Source organism: Pogona vitticeps, chromosome 5 (assembly GCF_051106095.1).
Source record: "Pogona vitticeps strain Pit_001003342236 chromosome 5, PviZW2.1, whole genome shotgun sequence".
In the NCBI taxonomy this organism is placed as follows: Eukaryota; Metazoa; Chordata; class Lepidosauria; order Squamata; family Agamidae; genus Pogona; species Pogona vitticeps.
This window is the reverse complement of record NC_135787.1, coordinates 56,865,568-56,891,569: the sequence shown is the minus strand read 5'-3', so window position 1 is coordinate 56,891,569 and position 26,002 is coordinate 56,865,568. Positions and strand designations below refer to the sequence as shown.

General features: G+C 40.5%; 1 protein-coding gene and 1 long non-coding RNA gene across 2 annotated transcripts in view; both read left to right on the top strand.

The window, feature by feature from the left end:
• LOC144589399 (uncharacterized) overlaps window positions 1–26,002 on the top strand; it is a 1,017,889-nt gene that overhangs the window by 806,873 nt on the left and 185,014 nt on the right. The window lies entirely within an intron of this gene.
• Window positions 4,947–26,002, top strand: part of VEGFC (vascular endothelial growth factor C) — a 73,862-nt gene continuing 52,806 nt past the window's right edge. Inside the window, exon 1 of the mRNA XM_020803176.3 lies at window positions 4,947–5,837. Within this exon, the coding sequence (XP_020658835.2) occupies window positions 5,691–5,837 (147 nt within the window). The 5' untranslated portion in view covers window positions 4,947–5,690. The remainder of the gene's footprint in view (window positions 5,838–26,002) is intronic.

Here is a 26,002-nt window from a genome sequence, read left to right as displayed (position 1 = left end):
TTCATCTTCCAATTACTCTGAGTGAATTGCAGAAATTTTATGCAAAGGTGCGCGCACACACGCACACACACACACACACACACACACACACACACACACACACAAGAAAAGTTTATGAGTTGCACAATGTTTTTCATTAGTAATACTAAGAGCTGTCAGTCAAGAAGCACCTTAGTATTTTTTTTCATGTGTAACAAAACTAAAATGAAGATAACACTAACTGCCACTCTTCAAAGTTTTGTAATACTTTTCAGTGTTTAGTTTCATGTTCCAAGTAGAAAGTTCAAGGATGCTAAAAATTGTGCCACTGCTAGGTTCACATGTTTCCTCACTTTCCACCCCTGCCCTTCTAGGTCATGTTTCCTTATTTCTTTGCCCATCTGATATTTCCTATCGTTGATATATCCTGCTTCTGAAATGGCCCTGTGTTTCAATAACTGTTTTTTGTCTTTATGTATTTGTACAACACATGGCCGTATCAGATATGTCTAGACAGAACAGAGGAATGTGCTTGATAGATGTACCTTGTAGAGCACTAACATGATTAAAAGACCTGGATTTCAGCAGAAGTACTTAAAGGTTCCACAAAGAGAACTCTTGAAATTATTCTATTTCAGACTCACTTATGTTAAGCACCAGCTATCACAGCAAATCTAATCCTTTTTAGACATGAGCTTATCTCTATCAGCAACCAAAGAGCATGAGTACTGTTGAAACCCCCTTACATTCTTAAAATAAATTTATGTAGAAATGGCAGTAGCATCAACTGTGTCCAGCTGGAGCCATTAATATGCTTCTGGATCATATACTTGTGCACTGTTTGAAGAAAGTAGTGAAGAATTTGCTGCTAATATATCTTTCTATCATATCTACCACATTTTAACCATATTTTTGACTGCAAGAAATTCTGAACTACACACATGAGGATTTTAAAACTTTTAATCTGTAAACAATGTTTTTTGTTCTTTGCAGAAATGATGGCAGAAGAATCTTAAATACATATTTAATTAAAAGAGCTTAGGTTGTGACTGGAAAGTGAGGAAAATGTGAATTAATTCACCCTGTCTTGCTGCAAATTTGCCATTGGGCATTCAGTTCTCTAGTTTATAAGTGGCCACAGAAGCATAGAAGGGGAAAAAAGCCTTCTACTTGCAGCCCCATTTGAAGCACCTATAGGTGGCACATTTCAAAGGAACTGCCTTAAGAAGGCTTTCCTCCCCATCACTTCAGTAGCTTATCTTGTTGGCAGAGTTCTTAAGGTGTTGAAAGAATGAATGAACGAACAAATGAACCAGCCTGGACTGGGTGAGCTGTTCAAAAAAAGAAGTGGCAGCTTAGGGGAGCAGAAGCTTTGCAGAGAGGTGAGTACAGGTGCTGCTTTTGTGTGTGTGTGTCTGTGTTTGTGTGTGCGTGTACACACACACACACACTTTCTTTTGTCCTCATTCCTCCTCCCACATTACTCTCTGCTCTCTTTTCTTCCAGCTGGCACAGCTTCTTCCACTCTTCCTCCATCCATTCCTCTACAGATATGCCACCTCCCTCTATCCACACAGGGAAAAGCCTTTTCAAATCCATCCTGCAAGAAAAAAGTAGTAGCCTCTAGCCAGAAATGAAAAAAGCCAAATTTCAAGCCAAAATAGCTGGACAGATTCAATTTAGCCTTTGAATGATGCGGACAGGAAAAATTAATCTTAATTCACCCATTTCCTCAATAGAGCATATCCCAAATTATTTGATGGTGTTAGTTGGGCTCTTCACCTTAGCTATAGTGATGCACAATATGTACTTAGTACAACAGCACAAGGCATTGAGTGACTGCTGTTTTGAAACTTGGTAAAGAACCCAGAGACCCAAAGAAACTTCAGGCTGATCTGAAGAAGGCCCATATGGAGTGATACAATGCTTTTGTTAAAACACTGATTAGGAAATAAGGATTCACCCTGTGTTGGGTGAGGCTACAGGACTCCTATTAAGAACTCAAATTCCCATATGGCTATATTCCTCCTTTCTGTCTGGAACCTAGTAGCTCAGTTTCTGTAATATCCAGGGATGTTTACACTGCTATATCTGGTGTGCCATCTACTCTGCTCCTGGAAATTTGGCTATGGTGACACGTGTCATAGAGCAGTGGGCCTCCAGATGTTCTTGGAATACAACTCCCAGAAGCCCTCACCACCACCTCTGCTGGCCAGGATTTCTGGGAGTTGAAGTCCAAGAACATCTGGAGGCCCAAGGTTGGGGACCACTGTTATAGAGTGTGACTATATGCTCAAATACAACAGGATTTGCTCTGCTTCTTAAAAAGATGAATTCAAAGGGTTCCCCACCCCCACCCCATCACTCGACACAAAGGCTGATTTAATTCGATCCATCCTTTTTTTTTCTCCCAAAGCCACTTTTTTCTCCTCTCTTCTGCTGGGGGGAGGGGGAAGAGAGGCTTCCACTTTTGAAAGCCAGAATAATTCAAATGGGTTTGTTCTTGTGCAGTTGTGCTTGTAAAGAGGGGGCATATCTGTAGGTGGTATTTCCATGATGTAGGTAGTGGAGTGTGATGTTCAGGCCCAAAGGGACAAACAAAAGCAAAACACTGTGGAGGATCATGTGCTAAACCCGAATCCTGTCAAACACAGGATTTAGATTGTGCCGGAAAACCCTTTTGTTGTGAAGCAAAAGCTTAATACTGTTAACTACTTAACTGGCAGGTCTGAAAGTGAACTTAAAAAGTTTATCATGCCAATAGTTTAAAACAATATGTTACCAGAGATGAGGTAACTCCTGTATACGCTACTTTAAAGGGAGCGAAAAGAGTAATGGATGGGAACGGGGAAGTTGTGCATTTTTTGAGAAATGTAGTTTTAAATGAGAAAGCAGTTTCCCAGTGAACCCAGTTTCCCAGAGAACCATTCTTCTGGTCCAGCAGAGGCAGGACCAGAGGAAGGAAGGATTGGTAGAGGTGAGATCAGAGGAATGAACGGGGCTAGGCTATGGGCTGGAATGCCACTTGCATTGCATCCAGTATGAAGTGTGAACTCCTAAATCAATATGTAGTCCCTGCAAAAGTGCTGATTGGAATTTCAAACATAATGCAGACTGTGAATCAAATCACAGCAAAGCCAAGTTGTTCCAGTTCAGCTTTCCAGTGTAATCACTTCCTTAGTTACATCAAATTTGGATTACTCTTAAAGGCTCTAGATAGAGCTGCCTTTGAAAAACTAGTAGGGAATTTCATTAAGAATGCTGAAGTCATGCCACTGAATAGAGCTGGTTATAGGGAGCACGCAACCTCCTTGTTATGACAACCTACTTGTTATGACTATCTATAGGTGTTTATACTGGAGTAAACATGCCCACAGAGAGAATGTTAGTATAGAATATACATATTTAGCTTGTGAATTATGATTGCACTAATTAACGTTTATGTCATCTTTTAAAGCATTATTTTAATAATCGAAGCTGAATTACATTCTAATTTCCCACACTGCCATATTATGAAACCCTCAGCCTGTATTCTTGCTATCATATGTTAGAGTATCACATTGTCCTGCTGGTGCACAACTGTACCATAAGGCAGCTGTCAATAATACAGAGTCTTAGGAGGCCCACCCCAACTGGCCAAACTGCTGCTGCGGTGCAGCAGCTCATAGGAGTTGGGCTCTGTGGGGTTGGCCTGTCTATGCCAGCTTCTCTGTGTCATCACAAACCCCAAAAGCAGCATCGCTTCTTCTCCTTGCATCCAATAAATAATTGCCCTCAAAAGTTCAAGCTGACATCAGTCACTGTCCCACCGTCTCGTTTCGGGAGATGCAATGGTTAGGATTGGGTCTGTCGCGCTGTATCCAGATCACAGGTGAGACTCTTAGGGCCCACACCCATTAACCCTTTTGTCAGCATGCAGCATGGTGGAGGGAAGCAGAGCCACCAACCACCTTGCAGAAGCAGTTACTCACACACACTTTTTTTGGGTAATAGATGGGCTATCCTGCAAAACCTGGCACAGTTATTCCAATCACAGGTCCCAAAAGGAAAGTGGAGATATGCTAGAGGGCTCCATGGTCAGCTGCTAACCATGGAGCCCTCTCCTTCGGTTCTCTTCCTTGTGATACCCAAAGGCCCAGAAGGTGAACAAAGTGTTGTTTCCATTTACAGTAGTGTACTAGGCCAAGCCTCCTTTCTGTGCTGCCCATAAAAAGACTGAGCCTCCAGGAGAGGTAGAGCCTGATAGTGAGAGAGAAAGCAGCCACCACTGTTCTTTCCAGCCCATCCCTTCCGTGTCTTCCATTCTTCTGGGAGGAGAAAGTGCCGTCAAAAAGTAGCAACTGGTTTCTCTCCGCTTCAGAAGCGATCGCTTCACCACGTCGCTTTCAGATCCTTTCCTTTCTCCCAGTGAGGGCAACCAAGTACAGTATTACCTCCGTGAAGTCGCCCAGCGGCACATGACGGAAAGAGCGCTGACCAGCCCCAGCGCCTGTATTCGTGCTGCCTCGCATCGTGCAGGTAGAATGCCCGCCGCCTAACTACGTACTTGCGCGCTTGCCCTCGCCTTATGGGCGGGAAGAGAGGCAGCGCCATGAAGCCCAACTCTCTGCCCAGGGCAAGGGGAAAACGTGCGACCAGCTGTCTCTGCCCGCGTGCTTGTTCTTTTCTTTCCGCACGGCAAAGACAGCTGTAGGAACTGGAAGACGACAACGAGAAGGCCCCCAACCAAGGGTTTTTTCCCTGAGTCCCTTGGTGCCCGCAGTACTGTATAGGAAAGAGCGGGAACCTAGTAGCCGGCGGTGCACTGTTTAAGGGGCAGATGCTAGGAAGCCTCCCCCCACCCACCCCCGGCGCGCGCGCACTCCGGCGGCGCGTGGCTCCAGCTTTTCGGACAGCTTTCCCGCGGGGACAGGCGCACGCGCGCCTCCCGTCTTTCTTGGAAAAGGTCTTTCTGCGAGGCGAGCGGCTACTTGTGGGAAAACGCAACAAAAGAGAGGGAGGAGGGCTCTGAGGAGGGAAAGCGGGCGGGCGGGCAGGCGAGGAAGGGGGAACAGGACCGGGACGCCTTTCCTTCCTTCCTTCCTTCCCTCCCTTTCCTTCCCTCGCCAGCCGCTCTCTCTCTCTCTCTCTCTCTCTGAGGCGCAGGCAGAGGGCGCTTTAGCCATGCCCGCCCCCTGCGGTTGCTGCCGCCGCCGCTGTCGCTGCAACTCCTCGGCTCCACGCGCTGGAGAGGCTCCCGCTGCCCGGCTCCTGCTGTTGCCGCTGACAGACACCCGGAGAAGCAGGGGGAAGACTGAGCCGCGCTGCTGCCCCTCAGCGGCTTCGTTCCTCATGGGCATATAGACCTTCGGGGGGGGGGGGGCTGGCAGCCGAAGAGGAACTTCCCCCGTTAACCGGTTCGGGACCTCCTTTTGCTCCTGGCTGGGGAGTTTGGTTCGGGTGCCCGGGTTCCTGGTGCTTTTTTAAAACAAAAAGCCTGGCAGACCCCAATTAACTTCTGGACAAGAGAAAGCCGGGGGGGGGGAGGAAAACCCCCAGGCGAGCGCCTGGGCCAGCGGAGGGGGATTCTCCGCACCTTTGCTCCATCCCAGGGAAGTGGCTACTGTTTAAGGGCTTGGACTCGCCGGGGAGCCACGCAGCGTTGCCCACGCGCGATCTTTTACGGCTTGCACCTCCCCACCCCGCGGTCGCGCCTTGCCGCGCTCTGCACAATGCACTTGCTGGGATTATTCTCTCTGGGTTGCTATCTGGCGGCGGCTGGTGTGGTACTGCTGGGAGCTCGCGAGCCAGCTACGGCTGCTGCCTATGAATCCGGGCAGGGCTACTACGAGGAGGAGCCCGATCTGGGGCAAGCAAAGGTAAGCGAGTGACATTCCCCCCCCCCTTTCCTTGGTTTGCCACAGACCGGGGTGACTTCCCTTCGCCCTGTCTCAGTAGTTACCATGTGACCTGACCACTTGATGCGGATTAAGTACTCCCTCAATAGTGCTCCACCACCTTGTCCTGTGTGTAGAAGCTGGGTGACGATCTGAGAGCCACAAAAAGATGGGTTCTCTCACTCTGGTTCCTCTTTCAGTGCATGGTGTTGCGTGGAGCGGGTATTTCTAACCTGCCGTTAGGATCTGAGTGGGATCAAAACATTCCAGATTAGTTAATGCAGAATAGAATGACACATTCTATGCATCACAAGATGCCTGAGTTTGCTTGTTGCTTTGTGCTGCGAAGTGTATCTGAGGAGAGGGAGAAGAGATACTGTACTTAGGCAAAGGATGGGAGAAAAAAAATGAAAGCTGTGCTTTATTTTTACATTCTGAAATCTAAGGTGGTCCCAGTCTGTTAATTTTGGCTTGAAGATAATGGATTTGGTGATCTGCCTACCTCATGTTGATGGATCTGCTGGTCCCAACTTTCCTACTGTTCGAGGGAGATTATAAATGTGATTCCTGGTTTGTTCAATTGAAGCAAGCAAATGAGCCCCCTAGGATGGGGAGCATCAGTAACCCTAGTCATTTTTCCTGTTATCTGTTGTTTGCATAGGACTCTTAAGTGCTGTAGAGACCGATAAGCTCCATTGGTTCCCAGAGAATGCATAAGGCAGTTTACATTAGTAGAAGAACAGACTTGTTCTGGGGAATGCAGCATTAGTGCCACTAGAAGTGGTTTGTTGATGTTCTGCCTTCCCAGCTTCTTTATCAAAGGCAAAGCATGTAGATCTGTGTCCTTGGAACAGGGTGAGTGTGTTCCTAAAACTTTAGAGTTAGAGCTGAGTTGCTGGTAGCTAAAATCTGTGATAGCACAGTTGGGAGGGTGATGTGCATGAATACACAACAGCAGGAAAGATTCACAAAGAGCAACAACAACTTCAGAGAGTCTGCTGGGGTGTTTCAGGAAACAGTCATAATTTCTCAACGGCAAACGGTTTTCAGGAAATTAACTTGACCTTTGTGTTCCTTCTTGCTGTCTGAGATAATTGTCAGTTGTCATCCACAGACTCTTAAAGTTAGAAACTGCTTAACTTAAGTTTAGATTAAGTTCTGCTTAATGTGTACAGTGATGTGGACATATTATAGTGGCAGAAGGAAATTGTGTTGTGGTTTTTTTTAATGCTATTACTTTGCTAGTTTGATTATATTATTTTTAAATATAGGGCATACACAGTTTTCATTTTGTAAAAGTACTTAAATGAGTAGCACCAATACCTGATACAACGAACAACTTTTTAAAAAAAGCAGTAGTTAAGCAATACTTGTGTACCTGTAGCTATACCTTGTTTTGTACCAGTGTGCTGAAATTGCTTGTATAAAATAAGCTTCTGTGACAGCATGTCTCCTTTTTCATAGGATAGTTCCACAACAGGCTGTGCCCTTCAAAATGCTGCTGTCAGTTGTAACGTGTAACAGCTGATCACCAGATGTTATGGGATAAAAACATATTCAACACTTTTCTCTGTCACTTGTAATGTGTGGACACTAATCTGGTCTAGGTAGTTGGTAATCAGTTTAGTTTCAAGAACGTTAACTCCTAGATGTCTGCCAAAATGGAAATAAACAAAAGCAAAAAAAATATTTAGTTGTGCCTAATGTAAAAAAGGTGGCAAAAATCAACTGCATTTCTTAAATTATATATATTCTTTTATAGAATATTTTGGGTAAAGCGTATGTTGCATGCTTTTCTTGCATCTGTGAAATCTTAAGCTTCTATAAACATTATAGAAACTTCATACCAGAGCCTGCCCTGTTCTTTGCTGAAATATTATGTGGGAAACCTGGGACAATAAACCAAAGGAAGTGAAATATATGTGAGACTGGAAAGAAAAAGAACAGTGGATATTAAGTATATATATATATAAAATCTACTTAATATCCACTGTTCTTTTTCACTATATATATAGTGTTGGAGTGATAGGCACTGTTTTATGGGTATATTGTAATGGGGTTTGAGGTTAAATACACATTCCTTGAAGTTTTGGTTGGCAAATATTTTAAGCCATCTACAATCATAAGTAATACAGTACTAGTAACATCAGTAGAATGATGCAAGTGTAGACAATTACAGTAGAAGGATTTATTTACTACTGATTCAATATATTTGGCCCAGTATGATAAGAAACCAATGAAGATAAATTCTGAAAGAACTAAAAAAATTAGATAAGTTAACTGTAAGTAATCATTTCAGGAAACATGTGAGTATGTTATCAACATAAAGGTCATTTGTCTCAGTACTGATAAAAATGTATGCCTTTGGTCTTTAGTCTGTTAGAATCATTGTTTCTTCATAAACCTTTTCGTCACGTACCCCCACAGTGGAAATAGAACTTAATGTGTGGCCACATTATAAACTCCATTTAACAGTGAACATTTTATTTCCATTTCTGTGGTTATCATCTATATCCCCAATTAGGTTGTGACCATTGTTGGTGTCAGAGAAGGAATTAGTAGACTGCACTTTCGCAGTATATTCTGCATTAGAGGTTGATAGATAGAGTGGCATTTTTCTTAAAGTTATACCATAAAATTAATGCAAATTATGATTTTCAAATACTCATGCCCCAGTACATGACTGAAATGGCTTCTTGCAATTCAGAATACTTTTGTTGCTCTATTCAGCTTCTACCTTCTAACTTGAAGTAGCTCAAGTTGTTCATGTAGAATTGTGGGAGTGGGTAAGGGGAAAGGAGAAACGAGATGCAGTAGCGCCTGCATTTCAATACTGCATGTGTCAATCCGATCGATGCTGTTTTAATTTTTTTATACTTCTACCCTCCTCTCAAAGAAGGTATCAAGCCAACACCTCCACCTTTTTTTTAAACTTCCAATCCATGCTTCAAAAGGTTCATAGCAACTAATGGGGTTCTCACCAATGTCTCATGCTATTAATGTTCTGGTCCATGCCCCCTTGGCTTTAGCAATCAGAAACTTCCAGGTCAGTCACTGAGCCTCTTGTTCACCGCCTTCAGCTTCTCAGTTTCTTTTTTGAAACAAGGTGCCTTCCAATTTGCTTCCCTAGATACATGGATTTTATTGATTTTATTGAAGATAGATTATGACTAGATATGTGCACGAACCACTGGTTCAGTGTTTTGTGCCAGTTTGTTTATCAGCTGAACAGGTGTTTGGAGTTTCAAACCCCTGCCTCCTCTTGCCCACTCAGAGACAGTGCCCAGAGGAGACAAGGCAGGGAAAGAGGCCACTGCCTCTAAGTTGTCACTGTTGGAAGTGAGGCTTTGAAGCACCAAACATTTGTTAGGTTGATAAATGAACTGGCATGAACTGTTGAACCATTGATTTCTGTCCATCTCTAATTATGACTACAGAATAATTGCATAACTTTAATCTTCAGAATTAAAACATCAATATTGTTAAAGATTTTCTATACCTTTATTCAGTGGTTCCCAACCTTGGATCTCCAGATGTTCCTTTACTACATCTCCCAGAAATCCTGGCCAGCACAGCTAGTGATGAAGGCTTCTGGGAGTTTTAGTTCAAGAACGCCTTAGGACCCAAAGATGGGAAATACTTGTCTAAATGGAGACTGTATTTGAGAAATCAAAAGAACCGTGAGACACTGAAGGGCAGCTATGACATAATTAAAGAAGTTCCTCATGTGTCAATGGTCACTGGAGACCAAGGCCAACATTATCTATACTGTAATATTCCTGATTATTATGTGCATATGTGAAAGTTAGACAAAGAAAACTGATCGGGTTAAAAAAGGATTAATTCAAAATATGGTGTTAGAGGAGAGCTTTGCAGATATCACAGACAGATAAGATGGGAAAAAGTTTAAAAAGATAATAAATACTCAATAGAAATGATAATAATCCTGGGAAACATTGAAGGAAAAGAAAACCAAATGTGATTTAAAGTGCCAGCAACTTCCAAATTACATGATTCAAAGTGATTTTGGCATAATCTGAGCATGATTTACTGCCCAGCTCTAAGTCTCACCCTCCCTACAGTCCTGATTCAACATCTTTCAACTTCCATGTTTCCCCATGCTTGAAATAGGACTTAAAAGACAACTGTTAGGAATATGATGACCCAGTAAGGGAACAGTAAAACAGTGGATAGAAGACATAGACTTTGAATTCCTATTTGACAACATGAAAAGAACTAGTTATATGTTCAGAGGAACATACTATAGTGATATGAGTTGTATTAAAAACTGAGATGCCACCTGAAAGAGGAAATGCTATTAGTTTTGTTCTTTTTTGTTTTTTAATCTCAATTCATTTCAAGGGATAAGTCGAAAGGTGAAATTTTTCAACAATCCCTGTATGTGACAGTTTGGCATTCAGATCCTAAAAACGTTAAGGAGAACAGCATTCTCTGCTAGGCATGTAATTTCATTTCATTTTAAATGTATTGTGTGTGGTGATACCTATTCAGTTCTCAGGATCCAGTAGTTCTTTCCATCAGAATTACTTCAGTAATTATAAAGGAGGATGGAATACAATGCATATTATAATCTGTTTCTGACAGAATACAGTATATGAAAGAAAGATATTAAGATGCCAGCTTCAGAATAAGGAAGGGGTAAAATATTATTGTTCTAGTTATTCTCCAAACCTTCTGTATTTGAATATACTGTAAAATTTTATAGGAAGATAATCAACTGTCCTTTACTTTTTAAGGCACCTCTGCTTCTGATTATGAAGTTGCTGTCCCCTCTGTTGTTGCCCTGAAATAGTTGCTTTCATCATGTGAATACAGACCTGTAGGAGCATATAAAGTATTTGCATTGGCATGAATATACAGATGCCATTGCTTTGTCTCATTCCCAGTGTGATATCTTGCAGCAAAGGTGCAAGGAAATGCAACAGGTAAAGCTAAGCAAGATTGGTTGTTTCACTTCAACATAACATTCCAAGGGTTACTGTAGTGTCTTTGAAGGAGTCCCCCCCCCCCCCATCTTGTTGTAAACTGAGGTGGAAACAACTGAAGAAATCTGAAATTATAATTTTTAATCAAAACAGTTTATTTTATACACTATCTTACCTTCTAGTAGCAGAGTCATGTGTAAGGAGACCCAGTCCAATGAGAGAGCACCTCGTCTTTCCCGTCCATCAATTTATTGTTATGTAGACTGATTAATGCTATTGCTAAGCTGTTAACCTTTATGCAGTATAAAAAGGTAATGTTACTGATAGACAGGTATGCCTGGCAAACTATTCTGATATGCTTTATCCTTCTGTTTATCTTTCATTATCAGACATTGCAGTGTAAATGCTGCTGTGCCTACAACCAAATTAGAGACTGTGAGATTTAAACTCCATCCAGATTCTATTCGGACTCCATGGAGCAAGACTATATGGTTCATTTTAATTGTATTCATCAATACTATTCAAAATAAGATCTTTCACAAACCTGTATGTGTGGTTCTTATGGAAGATTGCTAGGCCACATGTTGGAAGGGAAGATGCAAACAAACAAACAAACAAACCTGGCATTTATGCAATTGTACATTTATTGAAAAATATAGTCCAGTTGAAGTCGTACAGATAACTGAAGGGCAGGTTGTTATGCTTTGTTTAATTTGCCTTTTCTTGCAGGCAGAGATGCCTGTTTCAATGCCTATAGTCATTTTCCTTGCGAACCTTTTTCTGCCCTACTCTACCAGTGACCTGCTTCTCTTGAAGCAAGAAAGTGGGAGAATCCAGCAGTCCTAGCAGGAAGAACATTACATGCATTCAAAAAAAAAAAAAAAGAATCAGACTTTAATGTATTACTATTTTTGTTTACTTATGGTCCAGTTCTTGGAGTAAATCCCATTCAGCTAAGTAAGGCTTCATTCTAAGGAGCTATAGATAGTGTTGCAGTATTAATGTAAGAGTTATTACACTGAAACACGTAGGTTATTAGGTTTGACAGTGTGATACACTAAAAATGACTAAATAAATTTAAGTATACCACTGGGCCGTCAAACTTCTGATTGCAACATTACCAAATTTTGGTTAAGAACATCTTTCTTGGCCAATTCATCAGTCTTTAAATACAAGTTGATTACATTTTCAAGTTTACTATCTAGAGAGTACCATTTAAACAAATGTTTTTTGCCGGTTGCTTTAATCAGCCGTCTAATACAAACTGTCTGAAAATGTCTTTTTATGGCACAGCAGGGAAGAAAAATACTTATACCAAAGTTATCATACATTGCACCATTGCTGAATAAATTGTTGTTTGTATGGTGCAAATCTACCACATCTTTCTAAATTTTACTTCCAAAAACTGAATTAAAGTTCTTTCTCTTATAGCCCTACATCTTTGATAAGAATGTGATTATGCAGCAAGAGAAATGGGATTTTTTTTTCATTCATTCACTATGAAGTTGTGCCAGGGAATTTGGGTCTGTGATTTAAGTGGTCATACAGAAAACAGGAGGGAGAGCCTCCCCCCACCTCTTTTCATTCTCTCCCCCCCCCCCGTTTGCTTGCAGTTCTCCATATAGCCCTGCGAGTGGCCATTAAAAAGAATTGTCTCACATAAAGTACAAGGCTTCCTACTTCAGTTTCCTCATATACTGTAGTTATCTCCTTAGCTTTTTTTAAGAACTATCACCTTCTGGGACAAGCTCTGTTTCATACCCTGACATACAAAAAGAAACCCCAGGAGTGTTGTTCTTTTTTACAGGAGAACTGTTAAAAATGTTTTTTGGAAAAGAGACTTTGCTCCTTGTAAGTGTGTGCTATTTGTTTGTGTGCATGCATGCACACAGCTCATAAGACAAGAAGGCCAGATGCTTTGTGTGTCCTCAGTTGAGCTTTCTTTTTTGTATCGGTTCAAAGTGATCACACAGTTTGAACCAAAGTGAAAGGGTTCGACTTTTGAAGATAGGTCTCTAGCAGGGAGGGAAAACTATAGACTGGGGCTGTGGAACTCCAGGCTGATTTGCATTTCACATTGCATCATATGATCAACGGGAAAAGTGTGAAGCAGTCTGACCCAAACCTGTATTTCTTGCACTCCCGCCCCCATGTTGTCAGACTATGTGTTACATAAATTCAGCTCAGTGTCAAGCACTCATTGACTTCATTTCTATCATTTTTGAACTGCTGTTGGCATATCCATTGCCAGTTTTTAATTAATGTACAGTAGTTGTTTCTTCCATTTCCTAGCAACGTATAATAATTGTTATTTGCCTACACTGCCTCACTGATGTCCATTACAACCTAATGAGTTTCATTAACAAAACATAGTCAGGTGTTTGCCCCTAAAGAGTTTATTTGTTGTTGTTTAATTGTTAAGTCATGTCCGACTCTTTGTGACCCGATGGACCAGAGCACGCCAGGCCCTCCTGTCCTCGACTGCCTCCCGGAGTTTGGTCAAATTCATGCTGGTAACTTTGGTGACACTGTCCAACCATCTCGTCCTCTGTTGTCCCCTTCTCCTCTTGCCTTCATACTTTCCCAACATCAAGGAATTTATAGTGTACAATAAATAGTAGGGTAAAGAAATAGTTTTATATAATTTTGTTACCCCTTGTCTAACAAACTCTCTTAGTGAACAAATTTCTCTTAGAGCTATCTTTTTCATATGCATATGTGTTGCTACATCTCTAACACCTTTTAACTGTTTGACTTCCAGGACCTTTCCTGTCTTATACAACCTGGTAAACATAGTACTTTCTAATAGTGGTTGCCACAGAAGCACCCTCTTGTGGCCACTGAAGCCATAATAGCTCCATTTGATAAGTGTTTTTTAATGTCTCACTCCTGTGAGAAACACCATTATTACACCCATGTTGTAAAAATGTCCAATGTGAATGTCTGAAGACCTAAATATGCTTCATTAAATTCCCATCTACAGTGGAAAAGGATGTTAGACTAGATGAATCTTTGGTTTGATTTTTTTTTCAGACTTTTCCTCTGTTATTAAATCTAGCTGAGAGGGTGATGGAGGACAGCCTTGTTTTGTGATATTGTTTAATATGTACCATACTTGTGATTGCATATACTGTACTGAAAAAATGTAATCCAAGAAAGAAAAGTGGGACACTGCTTCATAACTCCAAGCACCTCTGTACACATTTCAGAATGAAATTCCTTGCAGATCTTTGGCTAAAATTTTCAGCAGATACTTTGGCTTTATCCTTGATTTGTGTCACAGTGTAGCTTTTTTATTCATTTCATCACTCTGGAATGTGTTACAAGAGAAGTTGTTGTTCTGATTCCAAAGAGAGAGGGAGAGTGAAGATCCAAAATTGTTCAGATAATTACTTTTATTGGGCCAGCAGTATTCGTAGATTAAGTTTAGGAACCTCTGCTGCATTGTGCTCAACTTCGCTGTCCAGGATGATGTAGCACAGCACAACATGTGTAGTGGTCATTGCCAATCCTGGCTTTCTCTGCAACTGCTGTCCAAATGTTTTTAGAGAAAGGGCACAGGCAGCTACAAGAAAAGGCATGATAGCCTTGGCTGTGTTTACCCCTTCTGAAAGGCACAGTTGAATACTGTGGTGGCTGCCAATCTGGCTTTAAAAAAACATGTTAAGTTCCTAGAACACTGTTGCAGCAGTGGAAAGAAAGTGAAGGGCTGGGGTGATTGCAGCAGAGATAAATAGTAGATTAGAAATGGGAATGGGTCAGCTTCCAGTTGCTGGCAGCAACTGCAAGAGGAAGAAATAGCCCAGGCCTGTGGAACTCATATAGATGATTACTCCCTGTAGAATTGCTTGTGAGATTTCTGTAACATTTCATTGCTGCCAGAGTGGGCAGTTTTATTAAATTATTGAAATCTAGAGGTATTTCTATTTACAACTGAAAAGTACTTTTCAGACATGAAACTAGATAACAATGACAGTGGGCAATTGAATAGTGAGTTTTTCCATATGCATTGCAAAGACACATTTCTCATCATTACAAAATATGTTGTTCACACACAAAAACACACACGCACGCACATAGCCATTCTGCAGTGTTTTAAGCAGGGGCCTTTTCCATTGCTTACTGATTGCAACATGAAATGCTTGCATGAAAAGCATCTGCTCTACCACTAAACTATAGCAAATTTATTAATTTATCTTTAATAATGGTCACATATTGGTAAGCCAGGATCTCTATGATTCCTGGCTTACTGATAACAAGCAGACCACTGGTATGTGCAGGCTCAAACATGTCTGCTTGATTTACCTGTGAGTGAGAATGCCTAAACAAACAAGGATTCAGATTCCCACTTGCATGCAGTGCAACAAATGAGGAATTCAGTTCAGATGCCCTGCTAACAAATTATTATGGGAGGTGTCCTTGTTTAGTCTGTCCAGCTAGCAGGCAGAGCATAGTGTCAGCATGCATTATCGATAAGCCACGGCTCATTGTTATATGTAAACTGGCCTATTTATATGTAACAGTGTTGAACAGTTTTCATTGTTTATCTTACCCCTTCCTTTATGACCTTCCACATGTAACATCTTTGTATTAAATAAAATTTTGATTCTTTAGAGACTTGGTTAAACCACCTGGCCTTATACTGTTTGATCCTTCAGGAGTACTTTTAATCTAATCAATTGTAGTGATGTATGAAATCTCCTTGAAGGCTTGATTGTTTTAATTCTGTATCTGTTTGCTTTTAATCTCTTCCCCAGTTTGATATTCTTCACTCCTTTTACTTCATTAATGTTGACTTTTTTTAGTGCATTTCATATTTTTACTGATTACTACCCTGAACATCATTTAAAACGTGAAAAATAATATAAATATTTTAAATACTTCCAAGTTTTACATGGATTATCAAAATGCCTAAAAACAAAGTGTAATATTTCTACCCTCTTCTTTCTTATTCTGAATAAATGCATATTTAAATTATGTGTTGTATGGACGTAATTTGTAAATTAATTGCATTTTTTCAGACTGAAGAGTTGTTTCCAGTATTATTCTCAAATTTAAACAGGTTACCTATCCAGGCCCAGATGTTTAATATAAATATAAGTTGCTTGAGAGTGTTATGATTTTAAGTTCCTATGTAACACATTGTACATGTTTTTATCGGCTGATTGTTTATATTTAGTAGTACTGTGAGTTTCCTAAAAGAACTGAAATATAGCCTTGACAAGCAGCCCTTGCATCATTGATAGACATCTTGCAACTTTCTTAGGAGAGATTGTTTCCAAAATGAAGGAAAGTGTGTTCTAACTTCTTTCAGAAGCATTTTTAAAAGCAGCCATTTGTTAACAGGGTGTTGCTTAAATGAACAATATTTATAAAATGGTTTTATTTGTTAGTCTTTGAGGTGCTTGAGGGTTTTTTGTTGGTTTAACTACAGAGAAGCCTCTAGTTTTTGCCTGTGAATGTTTATTCCACTACAAATTAATTGCACTTTTAAAATCTTAGTTAAAAACTAGACAGTTAAGATTTTTCATTCTGTTTTCAATACTTTGTTTTCCTTGACTAATCAGCTATTTGTAGTAGACACTGCTGAAGTGGTGAAATGTGGGTTTATGCTGTTTGAAGACTTTAGCTTACAGCTATTTATTTCTGACTGGTGTCCCTTGCTTTAAAAACAAAGACTTTGTGTCATTTTAAAAAAAATGATTGCTATTGCTTTCAATTTAAGAAGCAGACATTCAAATTAAGGCAAAGAGAGAAGACTAGTGCAACTTTCTCACAATGAGTCTTTCCACTTCGTTTGTGTCAAAAGTGCTCCAGTGGCGCTTTTGGAGTGTAAGGATCACACGACAGGGTGCTGTCGTTGCCAGGGGATGCACAAACGTTCTTACAGTCCTCACATTCCTTGGAGAGACTCTTTCCATGGCCCCCAGAATCCACTAAGTAGTTTTGGCTAGGGCCATGGGCCTTATCAAAGCACAGAGAGATCTGTTCTCTCCAAGAATTATGCAATTTCTCTGTCTCAGTTTGTGGCTTCATTTGGATCTGCCAGTGTCATTGTCAGGTAACAGTGTTGGGGGGGATTTTTGAATTGGGGGGATTTTCATGCTTTTGGAAACAAGTGTCACCTTTTCTGGAAAGCCACTGAATCTTGACATTGCCTTTGTTCCACTGAAGCCCCTTCCAATTGAACAAGTACCTACTTTTACCATGCTGTGTTATTTGTTTGAAAATTTGAATGGGACAATTTATGGTATTCAAATAATTAAATCAACACACACACAGGCATGCACACACACATTCATATGGCACACACAAGCCTTTTAAACTCAGAGAGGCATTTGTATTTTAACAGTGTATAGACATGAAACCTAAAACTATCTATATTGCTTTTCTAGTTTCCTTTCAGCTCCTATAAATAACTGGGGATAGATACAGCAATCCAAGCAACAGCCTGAAAATAGAGTGAACTAATTGTTTCCAGATATGGGATGAAATGTCTGGAATTTTAATGTAGAATTCTGTCATACTGTGGAACTCTGTTTTGTCACAAAGAGGGTAAGCAGAGAAACCGACACAATTAACTTTAGTTATTGATTGACAATCAGTATGTTATGTTTTTTTAAAAAAAATACTATGAAACAATGAAAACTGGATGTAGCCATTCTAAGCTACCTTAAATAAAAGGCAGCTGACCAAGTTGTTTCTGTGTGTTCAAATGAAATGTCTTCAATGTGAAATATGGCTTTCTGGCTTGTCTGTTTAAGATTATGAAAGAAAACATATGTTTCATTGGAAAGAAATCACCTGATTTCTCTAACTGTATTTAGACTCATTCGGTAGCACTGTTGCTCTTTGTAGTTCTTTAGTTGCACTCTCACTCCATCCATGGAGTACATTCTTTTTCACAGTCTGCTATTTGTTTATAAGGATTGGTTAAAAGAAATATCAGTATGTGACATTCAGTATTGCAACAGTAGTGGCTGACTTTAATTATCTGAGGCATATTGCCCAGCTCCATCCCTACCTTCACTACTCTTAGGACATTGATCATTGATGCAGGCACTGGTCATCTGGATTGACTACTGCAATGCTATCTGTGTGGGGCTTCCCTTGATGCTGACCCATAGATTTCATTGGGTCCAGAATGCAGCGGCCATACTGATTTATGGCTGGTGTGGGCAAGTTTGAACACATATGCCCAGTTCTGGCCTGCCTGCAATGGTTGTTTGTTATATCTCGAGTCAGGTCCAAGGTATTGATGCTTACCTATAAATCTTGGGACCATGCTACTTGTCAGAGCGACTTTGCCAAAGGTCATCTACCCATTCCACCAGACCATCTCAAAGAATGCTACTCTGTGTGGCCACTCCAGGGTTGGTGAAGAACTCTATGAGAAACAGGGCCTTTTTCATGGTGGCACCAATATTCTGGAACCAGCTCCCAGTGCCTGACACTCTCCTTTCCAACATTTAAGGCTTCTAAAGACATTGTTGTTTAGAGAAGTCTTTTATGACATACCTTCCTGATTTTACATCTGCTTTTATGCCTTGTGTTCCACCTTATCTGATATTAAACCTGTTGTATTATGTTTTATAGTCTGTTGGTTTTGTTTTTAACCATATTGTTCTGGGGTTATATTTTATTATGCTGTAAAATGCCCAGAATAATGCGCTGCACTGATAGGGCAGTAAATAATAATAATAATAATAATAATAATAATAATAATAATAATAATAATAATAATAATAATAATAATAATAATAATAATAATACAACTGATGACACATGTTCTGAATTGGGGCCCTGAAGCAATATTACTTGGCACTTCGGTACCTGAACAAACTTTAATCACAGTGTAGTGAAAGCAATGTTCAGTTTCAGTGAGATGACAAACAAAATGGCTTTCCAAAGATGTGACTCACATAGATATGCAAATTGATGGAAATGTTACATCTCTCTTTTTTGAAGGTCATAGGGCCTTCTTCTATTGTGTGTGAGTGCATACAAATGCTGTATGTGTGCTGCTTTTATTATTCAATGAAACTTTTTTTTTTGTGGCTGGGAACGGAAAATCCAGACGTTGGATGGGTGGATGGCAGGTAGTGTTTTGGAAACAAACCCTGCCAATTCGAAGTGCCCAAATCCAACCATCCTTGAATTTAATCTGTTCTCTTAATGGTTTAGTGTCAGCCCTTTCATCTCCCAATTCATCTTTTACCTCTTCAGCATTTTTATTAGGATGTTGCAGCACTGGGAAAAGTTGTTCCCAACTCTCTGAACTCATTAACTAATTAAGTTTAAGATTTAAAACTATGTTTTTTTTTAAAACAACAACAACAACAACTCTGTACTGAAGCACAATACAGACTCTGTTACTCACCATGGATAATATAGTTTTTAAATTCCTTCTCATACTGAGATGAGAGAGAAACACTTGAGTTCCTTGACTTTCTGTCAGCCATAGTTGGAGTTGGAGTGAACCAAATATCCCGCTTCCCCAGCTTCACAGGACTATCTGTCTGCCAGAGAAAGAGATAGATATTTGGGGAGGGGGTGTTACCTTTAGTAAGCAGGAAGTGTCTGATGATATATTTTTTTAAAGACAAAAAGTCTTATGGCTGCCCACAGCTGTTGAAGTTCCTGGACAGAATGCCTTCCCATGGAAGATTTTGTTCAAGGACTCCACCTGGCTGCTAGAGGGAACCAAGTCACTACTTATTTCCATCAGCAAGGGATTTTCTCTCTCTCTTAAATTAAAAAAGCAAAGAAGGGAGCCCTTATCCATTTTATATTTAACGAGAATAAGACACCCCTCTGGCAAGTAATTCCCTGCTTGCTCCAAAATTAATTTGATCTTAATTTCAGGGAACATTTTGCCCCTACTCCAAATTCCATGGCACACTCTGGAGATTGACTGCCATCTGTGTGAAGTACTGTTTCCATTTGTCTGCCTGTAGTCTCCCATTAGTCTCATTCTTTGGATAACTGCAGGGTCCAACATGTTGAGAGATGGAGAAAAACTCCACCATGTTTTTTTCTTCACACCACACAACCGACTTTTTAAATATAAAGTTAGGTTGTGTTCTTCCTTACCTCCACCCCCTTTTTTTAAGATGAAAGATTAAATGTGTAGCTTGTCCTCAAAGAAAAGTGGTTCCAACTTGTACATCATTTTGGCTGCCTTGTTTTGTTTTGTTTTGTTTTGTTTTGTTTTGTTTTGTTTTGTTTTGTTTTGTTTTGTTTTGTTTTGTTTTGTTTGGCACTATGATTTCCTTTTCTGACCACCACGTTTGAGAGGTCTTCCTCACCCATGTTCACTTCCATGACATAGGAGTCAGTAATATACAAAACAGCAGCTTTTTATTAAACAACTCTTTGAACTGTTAACATTTTCAACTGGTAACTTTAACTGTCCATTAACATAATGTATTGGAGTTCTCCAGTTGGAATTCTCTGGCCCGGTCTGCTTAACCTTAGTGAGGTTTAACACCAGGTCCCCTGATTTCCCTTGGGGATGCATCATTGGACATATATATGCCAAACAGGGGGTACTGCAATAGAATGGCTTCTGCAACCCCACTGGATTCCTTGTGGTCAGTTCTCTCTTCTTCTCTGTGGAACTTCTCAAGATATATTGAGTTTGGCAACTCTGCTCCTCTGTCTTAGGCTGGGATACTGCTAATCCTCTCCCAGGAACTAGCTTCTTCAGCCCGATGTCTTCTCTCCCTTCTTTCTCATTCTTCCCAATAGTAAGGCTCATGAGGGGGCTGAATTGGCCTTATCCGTTCAGTTCCTACCTTACAGCTTCTAAATAGGACAGCTTCCCCAGTCCACAGATCTTCCTTAACTACTTCCTCTAACTCTTCTATCAGTTTATTTTCCTCCAGCACTCCTATCTCTACTAAATTGGCTTCATCCACCTGCTCTTCTACCATGTCTTTCCATACCTCTCCTTCATCAGTTCCATCTATTTCTTTCTCTGACTCTTTTCCCAGCTTTTCTTCTCCTTTTATCTCCTCCTCTACATTTCCGTTCTCTTCCTCTAGAGGCTGCTTTTGACATTTCTCCTTTCACCCTCTTCCATCCTTTTCTGGGCTTTTCCACAATTTTTTTTAAATGCTTGTTCTGGTTTTTTTGTACCATGTTGTTCTGCATGCTTGTTGTCAGAAATTACTAAATAATAATAATTATTTTTCCCCAAATAACTAGTAATATTTGTGTCTCAATCCATTCTCCACAAGTGTGTGAGAATTTCGACAAGGCTCACTGAATATGAATCCAAGCCAATGCAGGGAATGAGGTGTCCATGCACGCCACTACCCATGCATTTTTATGAATTACTTTTCCTTTGGGACAGGAATTACTTACATGATGCAGAGATGGCAGGAGAGATGGGGATAGATTAGACAAGACATTAGAGACCCTCATTCACTGCAGCATTTTCTTAACTTGGGTTGGTGGATGAGTAGCCTAGCCAACAAGGCTTTATGGAACCCCCTGGGAATCTACTGTCAATAGGCACCACATCTGCTTCTTGTATTTATGTACCATTTTTCTATAAGCACTCAAAGCATATTACATTCATTATCCCAATCTTGCAACAGTTCTGTAAGGTACATTAGCTTTGTTTTTCTACATTACAAAATGCTGAGTGATCGGAAGGATACCCAGCAAATTTATGGTTATCTATGATCTGAAGTTGGGGGAGGGTTCTATTTCATAGCTGACATAGCAAATTTATGGCTGACCTGGAACAATGATTCCTCTGTTCTTGTACCCAAAAGGCTCCTCTGTCTGTGATACAGCGACAGTTCATCAGCACCTGTGGAAAAGAATAATTTGAGAGGTTCCCCAAGAACTTCAGTGACATTCACCCTGCCATCACTCCAAGCCTAGATGAGTCTACACACAGCATTCTGTTTCTGTGTAACCATGTAGTTATACAGTATGTAAACATTAGTATATATTCCATATAATGTATAAGAAACACATTATATGGAGTTATAATAATAATAATAATCTTAGAAATGCAGAGCTAGAAGGGACCTGTGGATCATTGAATCCAGCCCCTGTCAAGGAGACACAGTGGGGAATTGAATTACTTAAACCATTAGCTATCTGTTGCACATAACTTGCTGCCTGCTCCAACTCAGAATGCACTACAAATTGAGGCTCATTCATCTGCCTCTGCTGAGATTCATGGGATAGGAACCTAATGCTCACAGATTTACTGCAGATGTTTACTAATCTACAGTACCTACCCAGTGAGGTGAAAAAAAAACATTGACATAGCAGTACTGGTACTGAGGAACAAATTTGTACATAGCAGGCCCCAAAGGGAAAGATGACACAATAGCACTACAGTAGTTGTCCCCTACAGCTTCTGGCTGAAATTATTCACACATATCATCAACAAGCTGGAGCCCACTGTGAATGATGATACATTATTCTCAGTGGCTTTGATTAGCAGACCTGCACTTGTTTACAGAAGGTCTCCCAGCCTTACAAAACTATTGACCATTAATGAACTACGCAACATGTTTACAGAGATAGGAACAAGATCTTGCTGTGAACTTAAAGGTCAACTCTGACCCCATATCTTTGCTGGCAGCAGAATTGCATATCTTGGCAATATCACCCACAGTGTCAGGGGTCCTTATGTTGTTAATCTTTGGAGGTAATAGCTGCCATCTTCTGCCAAAAGTGCTTTTCTCTGTTCTACATAGAACAAATAGGACTAGTTGTATGCAGCAGCAATAAATGCACACAATCTGACATGGGAAACAACAGCACATGAAAACCAGTGTCACAACTGAAAATGGGCATGAAGTACTTCATACTGTGTTGTCCAAGTCATTGGCGTCTTCACTTTCCCCACCACCATGGCCATTGACCTGCCAGCATGCGCTGCTCCTTCTCTCTCCACCATGCAGTCTTCCATCCCAGCAAGAGCATAGATTTCCCTTCTCTACCTCCTCCGGCAGCTGCCCACTCAAATGAGGAGGCAGGGCAGGGATTCATTCCTGCGGTGCTACCTTTGAGTGGGCAGATGCTGGAGGAGGTAGAGAAGGGAAGTCTATGCTCCTGCTGCAACTGGATGGTTACGCAAAGAACGGGAGGTGAGCAGCACAAAATGGCTGTTGAGTAGGGAAAGGGAAAATGTGCTGCCATACCAGTGACTTAGATGACACAGCACAAAGTGCTTCATGCCCATCTCTAGTCACAACACGTCAACTGAGCATTGATCTCAAAGTGGTTATTGTAGGAAAAGGGGATTACAAATGAAGATTTTAGAAGAAAACTGCTGAAGTTGGTTATATTTTTACATTCCGATATGCCGACAAAGACTTAAATAGAGACTGGGGCTGTTTAACACTCTATGGTTGAAATCCTCTTGCTCACTATAGTAAATCATATTAGAGTAAGCCCATTGAATTAGTGGGGATTTGATGAGTCAACTCCTCCATAACTTCCATTGGTTTAAATTGGTCTACTCTGTTTGTAACTCCCTACACTAAAGTAAGTTGCAACAAAAGTAGGACCATCTGAATCAGTGAACATTATGGAGAAGTTGACTTACCAAATCTCCACTGATTCAATGGATTTATTTTAGTGTGACTCATTACACTGAAGAAGTGGACTTGTCCACAAAAGCTCACATTAAAATGTAGCAGTTAGTCTTTAGGTTGCCACACATTTTTGTCTTCTTCTCCCCCCCCCCCGATACACTAAGCAACAGAATTTAAGCCTGTATATAATTAATAGGTTGGTTTCCACAATAGTCTTATGTATTTCCAAAAAGCCTGGTTGAACAGCGCAGTAGTTTAGGTAGAGTTTGGGAGTTTGATTCCCCACTGTTCCTTCTGTGAGCGGAGTCAGCCTGTGTGGCCTTGGGCAAGCTCCACAGTCCCAGGATGTCTCAGAAGGTGGGAATGGTAAACCACCTGAGTATTTTCTACCTGTGGAAAACCCTAAAGGGATCACCATAAGTCAAAATTTATTTGACAGCACACGATTATCATTATTATTATTATTATTGCAAAAAAGTTGCTTTCTTTTTCCCAAAAAAAACTGTGGCCTTAGCATAAACAACTCTGCTTGAGAGCAGAACTTAGGGATTCAGGATATCAAACTCAAAAGCTGAAATGTATGTATTCGCCTACAGACAGTATTTAGCATTGCTTTTATAGTCTACCTATTGCTAGAATGTTTATGTAATTAACACTTTGAAGCTTCATTGTAAGTGTTAATAATGCAATTGTCATATTTTATAGCTGCTTTGTTCCAAACCATACCCAATATATACAAGCTGGTCACCTAAATATTGTACTCTGTGTATCTGAAGACGTGGTAATCCATGAAGCCACATCCTTTGTTTTTTGCCTTGTTTATATATTTAATAGTCTTAATCCCTAAGCTATTTTCTCTTGGTAATTGACATTTATTTTTGTCAGTGTTAAAATAATTTAATTTTTAGCTATATGAGATACCTGTGGAAAGAAAGGAACATATAATAGTTTTCATGAATAAACAGGGCTTATGTAAGTTCTGGTTGAGTGCCATTTAGAGAGCCAGAGTTTTCCTGCCCTGGATATGTTATTAAATGGAGTAATGTCTTTTTTAGGTTTTGTATCACATGGTGCCATTTTGTCTAGCAGTGTGTGGACATAATGGCACTTAAAATTGGTATAATCTGAAAAAGACGGAGACTGCATTCAAACAAGGTCCTCAGAACTGTGGACAAATATCTAAATGCTGCTGAGGCAATGGTTTGGAAAGCTGGAAATGAACCATGAGCTCTAGGAGTTCTTTCACGTCTCTGGTCCTTCCTGTTAATATGTAATTTTCAGATCTAATTAAACAACAGATGTTAACAATCAATTGGAATTTTTTTTGTTTGAGACAACAAATGGCAAATCATTCATATTGGGGTTAGAAGAACAAATGAAGACAACAACCATGCTGGAAAGAGGCAAATGTAATGCATTATATTTTTGTCTTTGTGCCTATATTGGATTTCTAGCTAGTGAGCGATGCTGGCATTTCTGCTTAAAGTGCCTATTCAAGGGGAAAAAAACTTCCTGCAAGTGTGCCTGCTGAACAGATGCAAAAGAAATTTCAGAGAGGGAGAAGCAGCTATTATTTCTAACAGTTGCACTAATCTTCTTAATCTTTCAGGATTTCAGATAGGAATTTTTTTACATGTCTACTTAGAGATGCCAGAGTTTAAATTTGGCACATTCTATATAGATAGTGGATTCCCAGGACTCAAGAGGCCTGGGTTCAAATCCATGCTCAGCCATGGAAGTTTACTGGGGGTTTGCAACTGGTAAAACCACGGGGGAACACATCAGGCCGATTCTGTTCAAATTACTGTACATTGGCTACCAGTATTGAATATTGAATTGTTCCAGATTAAACCCGCAATCAGTACAATTTTATTACAATAGCTGCCAATAAATGTCTCTTAGTGAACCGACCAAGAAACAGTCATGTTAAAAATAAAAATAAATTCAATGGAGGCTTTTTTTTTTTGCAAAATACAAAAGAACATCATTTAAACCGCCAATTGTACAATTATTACCTTAAAATTTTTATTAATTACATGACATATCCTGGCTCCTGCTGTTGTTGCTCCTTCTCTTGCACTGAGTGGAGCTCTGTGAGAAGGTTCCCCTTTCTTTCCTGCCTCCTTTTGCTGCTGCTGCTGCAGTGGCGGCGGCTGCCGCCTCTTCTTCTCCCTCTCCTTCTTTCTCTGGCAGGCGCCTGGTGTGGAGCCCCGCTCTTGCTTTGGCTCCCCTCCCCTCCAGCTTCACTTCTTCTCTGCCAGCCTTCCTCAATCTTTTCTAGTTGCTGCCGCTGCTGCCCGTCACTCCTCTCTCGACTCCTGCTACTCAATGGAATAACTCCGGGCAAACCCACAAACTTTTCCCCCTGCCCTTCTCCGGACGCTGCTCTCTCTCGTTTTGTTTTGCCCGTTCCCTCTTACTTGTTGTGTGTGTGTTTATCTCTCTCTCTCTCTCTCTCTCTCTCTCTCTCTCTCTCTCTCTCTCTCTCTCTGGTCCATGTGGTCGTGCCTGATTTGCAGCCCGAAGTGGTGTCTTAGATTGTGACTCCATCAGACGCTGCTTTCCACCTTCCACCTCTCCCCCTCCCATCCAAATTATAACATAAAATATTACAAAACCTGTACATTTTAAA